At 40.8% G+C, this 17,518-nt stretch overlaps 1 protein-coding gene across 1 annotated transcript; it reads left to right on the forward strand.

The window, feature by feature from the left end:
* Window positions 1-2,283: 2,283 nt before the first annotated feature.
* LOC117412209 (transforming growth factor beta activator LRRC32-like) lies at window positions 2,284-5,864 on the forward strand. The gene is made up of 2 exons (XM_034020353.3): window positions 2,284-2,451; window positions 2,980-5,864. Exons 1-2 carry the CDS (start codon window positions 2,284-2,286, stop codon window positions 4,993-4,995), a joined length of 2,184 nt encoding a protein of 727 aa, XP_033876244.2. The 3' UTR covers window positions 4,996-5,864.
* Window positions 5,865-17,518: the final 11,654 nt, after the last annotated feature.

Here is a 17,518-nt window from a genome sequence, read left to right on the forward strand (position 1 = left end):
TTCGCTAGTGCCAACGTTGACAGGTTGTTTAAGTTGTCTGTTTCGGCTCCTATTGTGTAAAGAGCCGTGGTCTCGCTGACGCCCCGCGTCATTGCTCTGTTTAGACACGGGCAGGACTACAGACCGTGGCTGTATTATTCCATGTGAACGCTCCCTCCCTGTCACTGTGCACTTCACACCCGCATCTGTACAGGTATGAAGACTCAAACACCAGCCTGCTTGGAAACAATGCGACACTGGACCCCAGTCAAAACATTTTAAGGACTGTTAATGTTATTTTAAAAAGTGTTTAAAAACATTCTCTGTAACAGTGCTTTGAAAATTGAAAATGCTTTGTAAACATTTATTTTTATTTATTTATTTTTCACTTGCACTCGTTGAATCACGTGCTGAATTAAAAATGTAATAAACATATACACAAAGGAGTACTGGACTTCTTTCACTAAACAGCCAAATGTTTCACTGGTCTGGCTCTTGAGCACGGCTCTGTTCAGAACATCTGGAGCTGCAATGCTGATTTCCACCACTAGGTGTCCTGCCTCATTCACTTAATGAACTGTCTTGGCCTGGTTGCTTCTTCTTCCTGGGGCTCACTCTCAGTATTAGAGCACAGATACTCGAGGAGGAAGCTGCTAACGCCCACTGTTCTCTGTCATTATACAGTACGGTACATCAAAATGACGAGCTATGCAAAGAAGGTCATTTTCCAAACATTTTCTTCCATACTGGTGCAGCGGCCAATGCATTTCAATGACTAAATATAACGGACGTCTGGTGTGAAGACTGTAGTATAGCAGCAAGTGTAAATGAAATCTGTACAGCTCTTAATGTGGGAGCCATCAAATGCCAGTGGCAATATGAACCTTGAACTCCATTGTAACATTTCGGCAGGGCTAACCCAAACACATGATATCTTATCACTAATATTTCAATGTTCAGGGTGTCCTACAGCAATCATCATGTCAGCTCATGTAAGGTACAAGAACATACAGCATCAATGAACCGTATACAAGATAGGCCACATGTGGAGAAAAAATAAATCTTTAAATATTGTATCAATTAGATAAAATCTATTTCTTTATTTGCTTTTCTAAGTAGATACTCTTGTTATTGTTAATACCTGGGACAATGATTTCTAAAAACTGACACACCAGATTAACAATGGAGCTGTTATTTCAACACCCCCTCCTTTGCCCAAGTGACATTAAAGCCATTAGCAACCGAGTATATGCTCTATAGGTTAAGATGATGAACAGGCGGGTATGATTAATGTGGTTACCCTGAATGCCACGACTATGGGATTATTACCCAGCTTGTTGTGTCCACCACGTCAGGCCAGACTAGTGGCCCCACCCCAGGGGGTCAGCTTCACAACACTCCTTCCATTTCTTTGGTAGTTTCCACTATTTGCATAAAATCCTAGGAGGGGATGTCCTGGACAGGGCTTGTTTGAAGCGGTGGGATGGCTATTTCTGTCTCCTTGTGTATTCCGCTCTGAAGAGTTCCTGCACACTGTTTGCTCTCCTTGTTGGTTTTGGAACGAGTTCAGCAGTTCTTCCTTCCCAGGAGGAGGGCAGCTGGTGCATTAGTGTGATGTTTCAGGCACACCATTGCACATTCAGGGACTATTGTTTTCTGCCTTCTGAAACGGTGAGCAGATTATGAATGTATTACGATTAAATACGAGTCCTGGCTGTGTAACGTAGACATGGAAAAAGTTATTATTAATTATTCACTTTGAATTCAACAGCCCGTTTCTAATTGCATTGAAGTACTGGCACTTGTTATAAAGTGTTACCCAAATAGTTTTATCACTCTGAATGGGTAAAAGCCAGTGCTTTAAGTTTTCCAGCGCTGAAGAACTAGAGTTCCACCTGTCACACTTGAAGTCCTATGTGCAGCAAAGGGAGTTTCACAACAGAAAGAGTGAACATAAAGTCTGGTCAACTAAATGATAAGACCCATCATAAGTGACTGTAAATGCTATAAAGAGAGGTAAGAAAATGTTGTTGGTCTCTAAAAGAAAAATTGCTCATCTTTGATTCCAATGGGGTTTTTACCGTGGTGCATAGCGCCACCTGGTGGAGGCTCTATATGCAACGTGTAATCTCAGTCTGCCTTGGCAGTTCACTGACAGATATGGAATACTGAAAACAGCACACAGAAAGTTCAGGCTAATTTTGGAAGAGTTAACAACACTCAGCGGTCATTTCCTCCTCATTTCTCCTACGCTGTGGAAAGTTTTTTTTTTTTTTTTAATAACAGTGCTATAAATGGATAAGCATGCTCCAGGGCTACAGAACCCACAGTCATGTTGCTCTTCCACAGAACACTCCAGATAGAATGACTCCCTCGATCCTGACCTGGCTTATGCTACTGCACTGCTCTTGCATTTCATCCACATTCGGCTCCAGCAGTGAACAGTATGCAAACCAGAGCATCTGTCACAAGGTAGGGTCATTTAAAATGTATTACACTGTTCTGATGGTGCTTAACAGGGTTTTATTTTACCTCTGCTCTGATGACATGAAAAATATTCTTTGTTTTATTACTTGTATTATTATTGATGTTATTAGATATAGCTGTATGACATTTACATACAGTGTTTATTTATTAAAACATTCATCAGACCCTTTGTCATGTGTTTCCTTTGTTTAGTTTATTCATCATCAGTGTGGAAACTGGCACAAAATAATTCTATTGTAAATTTTTTATTCGTGTTTGACGTAAAAAAAAAAAAGCTATACATTTTTTTTATTTAAACATAGTTTCAGTATGATTTATTCTTAGCAAAAAATGTAATGTTTGGTTTTATTTTTCCTTCAGTGTATGGAAATACAAACCACAAAGCAGGTGACAGAAAGCTGATATTGAATGTTCCAGTAGAGACGTGGGCACTGGGCAGTTGGAAACTAAACTTGTCTGCAGTCTCTTTGTTATGTGCTTCAATTGTTTTTGTTTTTTTGTTGTTTTTTACAGCGCAGATTTCAGGAGCTGTCTTGCTCCTCTCTCAATCTTTCATCTGTTCCAAATTACCTGGAATCCGGACTTAAAAAACTTGATCTGTCCAACAACTTTATCCGAACTCTCAACGAGGAATCCACAGCAACACTAAGATCACTGCAGGAGCTGGATTTAAGTTTCAACCGGTTAGATCTATTAACCCGGAGCGCTGGGAGAAACTTGGTACAGCTTCAAAGTCTTAATCTTACAGGAAACAACCTGGATAGGAACAGGAAAAGAAACAGTGCAGCCTTGCAATCGCTGAAGAGCCTGAAAGTGCTGGAGCTGTCCCAGAACAATCTGAACAGCGATACCGCCGCTCTGTATCTGAAGAACATGTCCTCGCTGGAGCACCTTGGCTTAGCCAGAAACAAACTGACAAAACTTTCTTCAGAATTATTCCACCAATCCCCCAACTTGGAGAGCATCAGCCTTGAAGACAACATCATTGTGGAAATCGACGAGGGAACCTTTGAGGGTCTGAAGAGACTCCGGGTGTTAAACCTGGCCTTCAACTCACTGCGCTGCATCTCCGATTTTCAACTGAAACAACTGCTTACCCTGAACCTCAGCAGAAACTCCATTGAGTTCTTTGTGACGAGTGAAAATGAAGACGTGTATCTACTTGAAACTTTGGACCTTAGTTATAACAGGCTGCTTTACTTTCCCCTGCTCCCCAAAAGGAGTGCTTTACAATATCTGTATTTACAGAACAACGAAATGGGTTCACTTACACTTGGATCCGCATTTTCAGAAGTAAGAACTCTGTACCAAGAAATCACAAGATTAGATACTCCCAACAGCAAAACAGTCTTCAAGCTTTATTCAAACACGACATTTACAAACTTGGTTCACCTGGATTTAAGCAACAATCTATTCACGTCCTTCCCGTTTCACTTTTTACACGACCTGATTGCTCTTCAGCACCTTAACCTCAGCGACAACTGCCTTCAGAACTTCACTTTGGAAGAAAGTGCTGCAGAAACCCAAGTGACACCTGAGCGACCATCTCCACTATTTCAGAAGCACATTCTTCTCCCATCCATGAGGACACTGGATCTGCACAGCAATCTAATCCACTATCTGCCCCCTTGGTTCTTTGAGCTCCTACCCCAGATAGAACGAGTAAATCTAGGGAAAAACAGCTTGCAACCCTGTGCAATCTCCCATGCTTTTGCAAGCAATGGTCCTGCATTGCAAAACGTGAGCCATAATGGTGACTGTGTGGACTTTTCTGGTTTAGGAACTCTGAAGCACCTGGATCTGCATGAAAATAACATTGCAGTGCTGTTCCCTCACGTGTTTCACGGAACTCCTTTGGTTTCTCTTGACCTCGCTGGTAATACACACCTTAGGATAGCTGCTAAGGCTCTTGACAGCCTGGCATCCACACTGCAGGAGCTGTCCGTCAGTGGCAACCTGATGATAAACTCCGATTTACCTCTGCCTTGTCTGAAAGAGTTAAGAAGGCTGGACTTGTCCAACAACCTCCTAGGCGCTCTACCTCCGCAAATCAGATGCTCCCCACTGGTGGAGATCGATGTTCGGAACAACTCCTTGACCGGGCTAGATGTGCCGGCGGTCACCTGCTGGTCTAGAAGTCTTCAGACCATCCAGCTAAGCAGAAACTCTTTCAGTTGTTGCACTCTAGATTGGCTGAGGATCATGCAGGAATCTAAGGTGGACATCGACGATCTGGAGGACGCTGTGTGTTTCTATCAGCAGAATTACACGCTTGCAGTAGCTTTAACAAGGGACCATTCACAAGAGTGTCCGCATGGGGCGGCAGCAGAAACGACATTCCTACTAGGCTTACTAATCGTAGCCGTTCTGCTTATAACAGCTGCTGTGGTTATTGGTAAATTAAAGTACCAGAAACCAGGGACTTCTGTCGAACTTAAGAGTAACAAAGTGGCGTCTTTTGAATATACTCAAGACATCGACTGTGGTCCTAAGGTGGCTAAACTCAATTTATTTGAAACTGAGACTTAAAAAGCTAGCTCATTCTGGTTGTCTTTTTTGTAACATATGTTTAGGCAGATAATGAGTTAACAAGTTTCTTCACTTGAATATTTATACAAGAGCAATATAAACAGGAGTGAACAATGTATACCTATATTTTATTTTTCACTCACAAAGTATAATATTTGATTATTTACAAAGCTCTCTCTGAAACACTACCTCTTATGCATAAAGCCTTACTTCTTTCTCTGCAATTGTTATTGTGTGTACCTCTTCACAGCAGACAGATACTAGTGCTAGAACACAAGCAGAAGCCCTGTATTCTATATATCTTAGGAAAGCTTTGTAGAATAAGTGTGAACAGCTCAAACCTAAATAGAATGAGCAAAGTCACATTTCAGTCTTTTTTTTTGGGGGGGGGGGGGGTACTGTACCCTATACTTTAAAATTCAGTAGAAACTGAAAACATCTCAACTGAAAATGTTGTCACATGTGCGCATCACACCGAAGTGACTTTGATCATTGACTAGCTTTATTTCGTTTTGTTGGCAAGTAATCAATACATCAATGCTTAGATACTCACACAATCTCCCTACTAATCACCCACATTACCACTTCGTTTCCCCTTTATAATCTGTGCAGTGGAATTGATGTGTATGTTCCTGGCCAGTTTCAAAGGTGGGGAGCTGTGAAGGATGTGTGATATTTCCTATATAAAACAGGGGAAATATTATATTTGCATTTGAAATTGTCTACTACTATTATTTTCTTCTTTATTCTAATGTTATTTATGTGATGTATCCATTTATATACAAATACGTATTTATTTATTTATAATATGATGTTGTTATGGTGATTTTTTTTTATACTATTTGGTAATAAAGAATATATAATTTAAAGGGAAATAAAAAAAGCTGTGTGTCATTTTTTAACAGTGTCATTCTCCATAATGAAGTTTGAATGAATAAATATAATTTAATATAGTCTACGCTGTAACTTATGAGAGTCTTAGATTCAGACAAATTGTGTTACAAATTCTATGAATTACATTTTTTGACAGAACACAGGAAATCATAAATAATGTATGTGTCAAAAGGATGCTTGCTCAACGACTGATGCTATCAAACGTCACCTCACGTCAACACAGCTGTAAAAACCAAACACAGAAACAACACTATTGTGCAAAAATAAAAAAGAAAGAACAACAGACCTATGACTCAGCAAAGCACATTCCACCATCCCACATGTGGTGAGAGAGGACGAGGACACTCAGACCTTGAGCGCTCTGCTGGGGCTCGTCCCCCTTTCAGGACATGCTTTCCATAATCCTGTCCAATTTAACAAACACATGACAAACCTAAACACACACACAAAGTGTAGCAGCTGAAAATAGAAAAACTGAAAAATAGACCAGGAGATCAGCCCAAGCAAGCCAACCCTTGACTAACAAATTGAGCAAAGATTTTTTGGACAAAAGCCTTGGATTGCTTTCAATAAACTTGAAAGGTCAGGTTAATAAATGATTACCACTTTGTGAATGATCTCGTACTATGTGGCAAAAAACTAAACCAAATAAGGAATTGAAAAATATATATATAAAAATAGAACAAAAACGAATTCATGAAATACGTTTTATAGTAAACCACTATTTTCATCACATGTCCAGTCTCGACCAGAAAAGCATCAAAAACACCCTAGACGTGATAAGCAGCTGTTATTCTATTATTATTATTATTATTATTATTATTATTATTATTATTATTATTATTATTATTTCCAAGTATCAGCTTCTGGTTTCACCATGCTGGGGGTGAGATGTCGTCTTGTTATCATCTGTTCCCATTTTGTACTATGAGTCAAAAAAATTTCCTCCAACGATAGCAGTCATATGTTATGCACTGACATGGTCAGTGAAACTTCCCAAGTTTGTCTGGGGAAGAGATATGACTTTGATGGGCAAAGCAGAAACTGGCTGGGGAGCGCCCCTGCACAGCATGATAACTGTGCCCATAGCAATCTATAGGCAGCAGCCAGTCCACAAGACACAGCAAAGTGACCCACACTCAGCAGCATGCTTCCTGTCAGTTATCACAGTGGGCAATCTAACAAGCACAGTGGAGCTACAAAGGAACACAAGCTGCTTCAACCGCACGCTTCTATAGCATCAGTTTGGAATGTAGCAAAGCAATTATTTTTCTGCTTTAATAAATACTATGTTTAATCGTGAAATATCTATTTTTAAAACATGATGTACAAAAAAAAACCCTTTGTTTCATAAGCATTTTGGGGCATGTAATGGAATCGCTTGTTGCTGCGAGAGTTGTTTATTTGTGACCATTGTTTGATGAGTTATTTAGGGAGCGCAGCCTAAGGGAAGAGCTGCATTCAGACACGATGCTATCGTCAGTAATCAACACCTGGGTACAGGTACCGATTTCGAAACCAGCTGGGAAACAAAACCCTGCTTTCAAATTTCTTACAAAAATGAAATAAAGAAAGTAGACAATCAAAATGACTTCCATGTGAAAGCTGATATGCTTTTCAAGTCGTGACACTTTCTGTTTTTTTACTGCAAGTGTATTATGAGAACCAACACAAGTGGTGTCAGGGCAAGGCTGGTAATAAGACTCCTACTGCACAGCAGTGTCACCCATTCCAGGTTTTACTACCAGCTGGATTAGGTAACAAGCTCAGGTATGTCTGATTAAACCCATAGTAAAAGCAGCACGGGATCAAACTGCTATGCAATAGGAGTCTTATTTTCAACTCTGCGATACTTAACCTGTTCCTGTCAAGCAAGAAAAAAACTTTCCATGAGAGGCATCAAAAACTCACAAAAATTCCAGAAATAAACAAGGTGTTGCAGCTGCTGCCAAACATACAAGACTTCTATTCTAAAACCCAAAAGTACAGCATGACACCATAACCATCACTTGCATAAAGATTACAAAACATGAAATACAAAAATAAAAAAGCGCTAACGAAACTGTGTAATGCACAGAGGATGTGGGATCCAGAGCTATCACTATTTCACTGTCACACTCTAATTCTTGAAGAACGTGCAGGCCGTGGGCTCTGTCTGTTCATGGGTTTCTGAGCACACTGAGACACTGGCAGACGTTGAAGTTAGCTTATTAATGGGACATGGAGAAAATTATCTTAAATGAATAGCATACAAATAAAAGTGGGCTTACACAGAATACAATTGCACAATTTGATGAATGCAGACAGATAAAAGCAATCTGCGAACTGGAAAACATCCAGACTGACAGGAGATGATTCCAAAAAGCATTATCAATACCATACGAAACATTATATTAAAATAATTAGAAAAACAAGCAGAAGTGAAACCCTATAATGGACGGGCTACAGCTGTATTACTGCTGAAATGCAGCACCAGATGGTATTAGGGATGAACATAGGAAACTACCAAAGTTGGAAAAAACCCTTGATGATAAACTGAGAACCTGAATTCAAAGAATTCTTTTTTATGTTAATAAGGGGATTTCCTTGTGTAAAAATCAGTGAAAGTCCCCAGACCTTTATACCAGGTGGGGCATGTTTTAGAGCAGCACACGCGGACCATCCAACAGTTTGTAGCCACAGTGCTGCTTCACAGATAACAGAGGAACGGAGAGGGCTGTAGTTTTACTCCTCTGAGGCACACTCTCAAAAGACTTCAAGACGGGACCCCAGTAATATTTTAGTCCAGATTGAAGTGCTGACACAGAACCTCTTCCGCAATAGTAAAATAATTAATCTTAGGTTAACAAACTGATGTTAGAAACATAGGCGTTCTGTGGTAATCATTATGTTTTTACAATTGGGTGCTTGAATGGACGCACTTGCTAAGTCATCCAAATGTAATGCTTCTGTTGGATGTGATAAAAACAGTGTACAATGAGAGCACCCAATTGATAAACCTTTGAGTTTGGATCTGCAGCAACAAACACAGGCACATCTCATCAGACCATTGTAAAAGTGCATGATGAAACCAGGCAGCAGGGATCATTTCACTTGCATGCAACATGTATCCACTGAGGGGCCTGTGTTAGGGTTAGGGATAGGGTACAGAACCCCCTGACCCCTGATCCCAGCCCAGTCTAGAAAGAAGAGAGTTACAATAGTCAATTCTCAGCAATACCACAATATGAATCATCACTCATCACCACTACATGACAGCAATGGCCGTAACCTGGCTGGATTTGTCACATGATAAAAAGCACAGCTTGCAGTTTGGCTCATACGAGCAGCAACAGGAAGCTCGCGATTAAAAGTGACGCCAACTGTGTGCAAATTAAAAACGCAACTCGATTTACTAGGGCGTTCTCTGCGCTGCTTGCAGTCAGGGTGAATCACGAGGGTACGCACGATCACCACACTTACTCAGAAAGAAGAAGCCGCGGGCAGTGGCGGAGACGGCAGTCCCACACACAAGAAAACAGTCTGCCACACGATAAAACTAAAAACTAGGAAATGTATTTTTAACATCTCTCCTTCTTTTGAAATTGGTCAGAATAAGAGGAAGCGCACACACACAATAACCACAGGACTGTGTTTTCATTTCTACAATGTGCTGAGCGGAGAGACTGGCTGAACAGTACAGGATACTTGTTACTGTTTTACAACAAGTACAGTTTTACATACAGTATTGGATTAATAAAGCATGGAATGGAGCAGTACGGAAAGAGAACTTTGGATATTAGGCTAGCGTTTCTATCACTCTTTATACAATAAATATTCTTAAAACCACTGTTAGTAACTGTCTCCCTCTGCTGGGCAGTCAAATTAATGCAATGCAAGGCAAAGGGCATTATTATTATTATTATTATTATTATTATTATTATTATTAGCATTATTAGCATTATTATGACTACACGACCTAATTTATACATTTTTTTTTTAAAATAAAAAACAGTTTTGAGAGAATACATTCCAAATCAACTGTCAGATCATTCTATTCATTCATATAACCCTTATACAGTATAAAAGCAAGTATTATTTTCTTTTTAACATTTAACGACTGTAGCCTGTTAAAGAACCTCTTTGGAGATGTACATTATCTTCAGGTAGAAAACAGACTAACCTGCGAACAGTATGGCGTGTCATCGTGCTGATTCCACAATCGCAGATCGTTTCAGTTCCACGACGGCTGTGTATTGAGTTTTGCCATTTCTACACACAATGCGTGATGAATATCCTGCCAGCAGCCCACTGGATTTGTGTATTGTGAATCGTGTGTATTAAATCCCAGTGAAACACACAGAATACGTGTTTGCTCCTATGCCGGTGCTTTGGTTATTGTACAGAGGGCGGTCGCCGCTGCTTCGTGTTGATGAGAGGGAGTAAATGTATAGTTGATTTCGCGCTGTAGAGAGGTGGCAGCATGCAGCATCAACGCCGCACACATGCCGATTTCATAACTGAAAAGCAAAGGGGTTATTGTAATTATGCATGGCTTCCTTCAATTTGCATAGTTGCAATACCTATTTATATATTTATCCAAAATGAAAATGTCGATATGCAATACAAGAAGAACTGATTCGTTCATATTACTATAATGAAATGTAGCTCCATAGCTTTTATTAAGGTAACTGTTATCCACTTATGCGCATAGCGAGTTTGTTTTTAATTTAAAGCACTTCATACGAGATAACATGTTACATACTACAGACAAGTTAGACAGATTGACATATACAGTGTTTAAACTCGTCTTCTGCCTTTCTGATAATGAGCAACAAAAACGAACTGTTATTTCCACATGACACCACTAGGTTGTGCTGTAACATTTAAATACGCGTGACTGCAGAATATATTGAGAATTTCAATACTCTCCACTGTTTTACGCGGCGACGTTGAGTTGGTTATATATTGATGAAGATGCTGCCTTATCACGGTTATACTGTACATATATTAATAGAATGTGCTTTGTTGTATTATGAATACTCATGTATTGTATAGCTGCCTCAACATGGGTCTGAGCTGGAGCCCTGGAGGCCTGGGGCTGCTGGTCTAAAGAAGCCCCAATCCGCTTGCTTTACTCATGTATTGTATAGCTGCCTCAACATGGGTCTGAGCTGGAGCCCTGGAGGCCTGGGGCTGCTGGTCTAAAGAAGCCCCAATCCGCTTGCTTTACTCATGTATTGTATAGCTCCTTTTTTGTTTTTTGGTTTCGGCTAAAGAGGCATTTGCATTAAAAAGCCTTGCTAACAGTAAACACAGGGCAGGCAGGTAGTACTGCAGGCAGCACACAAGAGTCTAGCACCTCCAAACTGAGCCTGAACTCACAAAGAAGAGCGTTTTCACACCTCCAAACCCTGCTTCAGATCCTGTTGGGATACCCAGGCACATCAAAGACAAGCCCTTCACAGGGACAGCCATTGAGTATGAAGATAAAAAGAGAGGCAGGGGAAGAATAAGGGTGCAACTAGTTAATGAGATCAATATCACTTGTTATAACTGGATATAATTTACAAATGGGTAAGGGACCGGAGTTTAGTGCTTCTAATTGGGGTTTGTGGGCTTCTTTACTCTGATCCTCTGATTAGGCTGTGATTGCATCGTAGTCCGTTTAAAAGAAAGCTATTAATGAGGCATCATTATGAGAGCTAACTAACGTCTGTAAGAATGTGTTGTACATGAAACATGCACAGCCCTATTGTGAAACAAGTGCAAAGACAAAGGAGCATTTCAAAAGTTAATGTTACGAAAACTAGAAATAAACACGCTAGATATTTCATTCAAGGCGGTTTAATTTGCTTGTTTTTTATATTATTATGTTGTTTGAAAGGTTGATTTTGTTATGTTTAAAAAGTGTGATAAAAGTCCCACAAGCGAATAGTTTGAGAGGAATAGCTGTATAAAATTAGCACAAAAAATACAATGTGTTCCTATGAGTGAGAGGGGGAGTTGGCGATGAAGGTCCAGTCTTATTGGCTCACAGTTTAATTGCTTCTTACTTGGTTATTGAAAGCGCCAGATACGTGTCCAAAGTGGCAGGTCTCTGACCCTCTTGTAATGCACGCATCTAATCAGAGAGCCACTTCATTTGTTGTAGTGGATGTGAGTCTGCGTGCATCATGAGCTCTGCTGTGGTAAGTGCACTTTCTGTGTGCTGCACAGGACAGGAATGTAACCACGGACCATCCTGCAGTTCGGCTGGCCACCTATGCGTGGGCCAAGAGGACCTTCATACAGAATTCCACAGATGAAAGCAAGATAAGAATAGACGCCCCTCACAGACGTTAAAAAAACAATAGGAGATTGAGGCTTCACAGATCACAGAAGTCACTGTGGTGACCTGTCATGGGAGAGGAGCGTCTCCATTATTAATTGTCGGACTTAAAAGCAGGGATACCTCTGGAGGTCCTGAAAGCTATCCCTTTACAGCCTGTGTGATCTTCCCTGACATTAACCATGTGTTTGGCTTTTCATCTGTGACTCTCCCCTGGTCAGCAGCCCTGAGAACTGAGACCCCTGGCAGTGCACGAGGCTGCCATGGCATGTCAGCTGAGCCCAGGCTTCAGGCCTCCTTCAGCTGAACACATTCCTTTCCTATACCCCCCTCCCATGTGGGGTCCAGGGTGCACAGGAATCGAGGCGTGGCTTTGAGAGGACTAACAGGTGTGAGTCAGGGAGCCAGAAAAGGATACATGCACACCAAGAGCTAAAATGGTCTTTAGTTAAAAAAGGGAGAGACAATTTTGCTGTTTGTGCATTCAGTGCAGACATGTTGTTGACATGGTTATCGTTACTGTAAAATATAATATCCAGGTCATGGGTAAAGCTTGAAATACATAAGACTGCTCTGGTGGCACACATTGTGACAAGCTGGAGTTTCTCATAATTGAAACAGTGTATACTGTCTGTTTCTCATAATTGAAACAGTGTATACTGTCTGTATCGCGTAATTGAAACGGTATATACTGTCTGTGTCTCGTAATTGAAACAGTGTATACTGTCTGTTTCTCATAATTGAAACAGTGTATACTGTCTGTATCGCGTAATTGAAACAGTGTATACTGCCTGTGTCTCGTAATTGAAACAGTGTATACTGTCTGTTTCTCATAATTGAAACAGTGTATACTGTCTGTGTCTCGTAATTGAAACAGTGTATACTGTCTGTGTCTCGTAATTGAAACAGTGTATACTGCCTGTGTCTCGTAATTGAAACAGTGTATACTGTCTGTTTCTCATAATTGAAACAGTGTATACTGTCTGTTTCTCATAATTGAAACAGTGTATACTGTCTGTGTCTCGTAATTGAAACAGTGTATACTGTCTGTATCGCGTAATTGAAACAGTGTATACTGCCTGTGTCTCGTAATTGAAACAGTATATACTGTCTGTATAAGACAGCACAGGGGTTTGCTGCTCTAGCATATCAAACTCTGATCACTTCATTCAGGTTTTAGTGTATTTATGATGTCTATCTGTTTTTTATCTCACTAATGTGAAGTGATTTTTCTGTTTGTTTCCATTAAGACCTGCTATCCTTTGTAAAAGAACAGATAAGCAGTTGATGTGATTACCCTGTGAATAGTACAGAGGGAATAAATGAAATAACTGAAATGGTATCAGTGACAGTGTCTCTGAAGTTTACATTGGGAGATTCTTATTTACAGTGTGTTCATTCCTATCAGAAAATACTAAAATTGCCTGACTCTACCCCAAATATTAATTTAGAAATACAAAAAAATTTTTATAAGCAATGACAAAAGTAATTGACAAAATAATACTTCTGGTCAAAACGATTGTCATTATTTATGACGTATCTTTCAGTATTCCTATACCTTTATTTTTAAAGTATTGGAACAGGCCTTGATTTTTTTATTTTCTTTTGCCATACTGCAGAATGCATTTCAAGTTTGTGTGCTACCACGGAAACTGTAGAATGCACCTGATCACCATCAAGCCCCCCCTGCACCTCCCACATCGACATCATCATCATCATCCAAGTGCTAACTGTTGTGGGAAGACTTCCCCTTAAATCCAAAGCTAGGCTTTCCTGCAATATACTTTATATAAACCTGTCAAAATCCCACCTCCTTTGTTTCAGTGCTTGCCATGTTAAATATGCACAAAATGAATATGGCTATTTGAATTATTTACACCCTGCTTTATTCTGTTCTAACTTTTCATGGAGCAACTGTAGGTTTTTATTGTGCATCACGAGCAATTCCCGTGCCAGAAAATGCATTAAATTGGACCACACTTACAGGCTTGCTATTTATGAATACAGTCACACATACTTACAATGAGATGTTCCAGCCCTGATGCAGCTGGGACAGGACTCACTGTAAAGAGAGCTCTGCTTCAGCACACTGTCCATCCATTCACTTACTAAATCACTGTGTCACTGTTCTCTGACAGGCGGAATTAAAACTGATTAATGCCAGCTTCACATTTACCTTTTTTTTCTTTAATTGTATTGCATGTAAGGTTCAAAGACACACCACACATTTCTGAGATCTCCAGCAGATATCTGGGCCTACATCTGGGAGCAGTAATGCTCAACGCAGAAAACATGAACCTGAAAATAAACACGCAGAAATACATTTACTTTAAGTAACTTCACAAAGTAAGTTACCCAGTCCCTTAACTGACCTTGAGTTTTCTAACTGTACGCTAAATGGGGAGTAGAGAGAATCAAACTATTTCTTTCTAAGAAAGACAAAAGGCTGTTCACAGGGGAAAATACTGCTATCTACAGAGTCCAACCGAGTACTAATCATGGGACAATGGATTAATTTTACAAATGGCAAATTAACAGCACATACTCAAAACCTGAATATGTGTGTTGTCTTTTTCAGTAAAGCTTCATTTAACAAAACAAGATAACATGTAGGCTCATGTGCTTCAAAGAGCCATTGTCCAGCCCAGTGCTGAGGGTAGTACATTAATTATAGTCTGCCTCAATGAATCCTCCTAAACTATACAATTCTCAAGGATGGGAACAAAGTCAATCTGTGGAGCTACAGTAACCGCAGAGTAAATGCGATAGACCTAACAAGCCAGCCCTACCAATTACTGGCCACATTTCCTTCTAAAGCTGTGTGTTTTATGAGTACTTTATAGTTAGAGATCAAAAAGTTGGTAGCAACTACAAATTAAGAGGCAGGGCTGTAGTGTGGGTTTTAAAGAATGGTTTTAATTACTACCAGCCCAAAATATCCATTACACCATGCCAATATCATTCCCGAAGCAACACTATCATTCCGACCATGTCTACTCTGCAGTGTAGTAAAGCGGCCAACACTGCGGCGTTCTGCACTAAGCTGAGAAAATAAACTGTGGTCTTGATAAAATCCCAAAGCTCTGTCTGTGTCGGCTAAATGCTAAATGCTGAGGACCGTGGCTTCTGAAGTGTGCAGCAAGCCCTTATCCGAATCTAGAAAGCAGTCTTCAGGAGTAATCACACCTTACATCTCTGTCTGGCGCTCCCAGAATGAAGCCTCTCTGAGTAAACACGACAGCGGGCTTTCCAGTCTCTCTCCGTTCGGAGATAATGAAGTGTGACAGATTTGGTTTTCTCTCCACTGAAAGGCTTAGTACCGCTGTACAACCAGAAACGGTCAGCTTAAAAAAGAATGAATTTGGATCGAACAAGCAACATTGTAGCAACATTCCCGTCACATTAAACTCAATTGAATTTCAATTTTTTAATTAATGAAAGGACCCCCCCCAAAACCCCCAACCAATGGGCTCACGGTTTCTTACCAAGCTGTCTTTCACGATAAGGGGGATGCTTGATTCTGAATCTTCCTAGGAAAGCTGCTTGTTTGTGTGTGTATGTGTGTGTGTGTGTGTGTGTGTGTGCAAAGCTGGTTCAGGTAGCTGCACAGAGATGGAAGATCATGAGCACTATTGCATCTGTGACCAGCAGACACTTCTTAGAGGAGACATATAGAATGAATACACAGTTAAACAGAAATGACTGCTCTACAGTTAGTGAGGAGGAGGGCACTATTGTTCTTGGGCAGCCTGCATCTACCCAGGAGTCAGTATTGTTCTTGGGCAGCCTGCATCTACCCAGGAGACCACTTTTACTTTTGTGTCTTCCTGCACCCTAATTAGTGCTAGAAGCACAGAGCCTAACTGTATGCAAATTTTAAAAAAGCTCCCCACTATGAGCCATATATCACCATGTGTTTATCAACGTGGGTCAACACAGCCATACCTGTCTAGACAGCCGTCCCCTCTGGAAGAATTCTGCGGGCCTCTCTCGCAATAAAACAGTGTGAGAATAACATTCAGGGTGGGGGAGTAAAAACTGAAAGAAAAAGAAAGAGTTATATATTTGGTGATTCTCTTTTAAACAATACAAATTGTCTGAGGCCCTATTGAATGGGATTCCTCTCTTTGTCGTTTGGAGCCCCAGAGATAATGAAGCAGGTTTGTTATTGATAGCTACCTCCTGCCAGTGGGAGTTGTTTCGACAGTTTGTCATCTGCAGCTGGTTTGGTGGGGGGGGGGCTTAACTCCCACCTGTGAAGAGCTGTGGAAGATACAGTCTCTGGAGGGGCTCCGTTAAGAACATACTGACTGTGGAGGACTAGAATCCTGAAAACAGAAACCAGAGAGCTGGAAACACCTCGGAGACTCCACGCTTCACTCTGTGTGCCAATAAACTGTGATCTGATACACAAACGACTGGATCATTCAGACCAAGCCAGTGTAAACTAGGGGACAACACGGGGCACTTTGGGTTTTTTTTTCCCTTAAATGGCCTAAGGTTGAGAAGATTAGCTAGATCTGGCCTTGATAATAAAAAAAAAAAAGTAAATGCAAGCTGCACTATGCTTGGCCGGACTGCTTTTCAGTCTGTTGACTGGTGTTGCCTGTCACCTGGTTGACTGGAAAAGCAACCCAAAGGGGACCAGAGGTCCCTCAGTTCCTGGAGAATGATAAGAATGGCTTCTACAAAGAATGTTCATCTAATTAAGACAGAGATAGTGGTGCATACATCCTGGGCAGCAGCCAGCTATCGAAATAAACACACAGCTGGAGCTTTACAAGACACAGGTAATCCTCCCAACACACACCCAGCATAAAAGCATCATATATCACGTTACTGTGGATTGGCAAGGAGCAACAAGTGATGTAGTGATATTGGGGGGATATCTCAGTGTTTTGTCTTTTTAATTGGGGAATGGAGAATGGGGAAGGAAGTTGGGTGGAAGTTACAAATACAGTTTCATACTGGTGATTAGTTTGGATTTTATTTTGTTGGTACTGAGAGGCCACTGTGTGCTCAATGGTTAAGTCACCCCTCTAGCAGATAGCTAATCTTGTACACCCTGAATTTAAATCAAACATTGCCATCTGGAATGTAATCAGACCACCACCCCCCACGCCCCCCCCCCCCCCCCCCACTCTGTCTCGTTATTTGAGCAGGCATGCTATCCTCTGTGCTGATTTTGATTAAGCTTCTGCCTTAAGATCTTTGTGAAGGAAGCTAGTGAGCCCCCTCGGGGACTGATCAACAGATCCTGGAGAGCTGGGAGCACCACTACCCGTCTCACTGCAGACAGAGCGAGCCACGCTGCTCTCT

Source organism: Acipenser ruthenus, chromosome 16 (assembly GCF_902713425.1).
Source record: "Acipenser ruthenus chromosome 16, fAciRut3.2 maternal haplotype, whole genome shotgun sequence".
NCBI lineage: Eukaryota > Metazoa > Chordata > Actinopteri > Acipenseriformes > Acipenseridae > Acipenser > Acipenser ruthenus.

What these genes read in the sequence shown, in the direction of transcription:
- LOC117412209 (XM_034020353.3), top strand. Translation starts at nt 2,284, where the DNA reads ATGCTCCAGGGCTACAGAACCCACAGTCATGTTGCTCTTCCACAGAAC. An exon ending in ACCAGAGCATCTGTCACAAG is followed by an intron (nt 2,452 to 2,979) that starts GTAGGGTCATTT and finishes TGTTTTTTACAG; the next exon opens with CGCAGATTTCAGGAGCTGTC.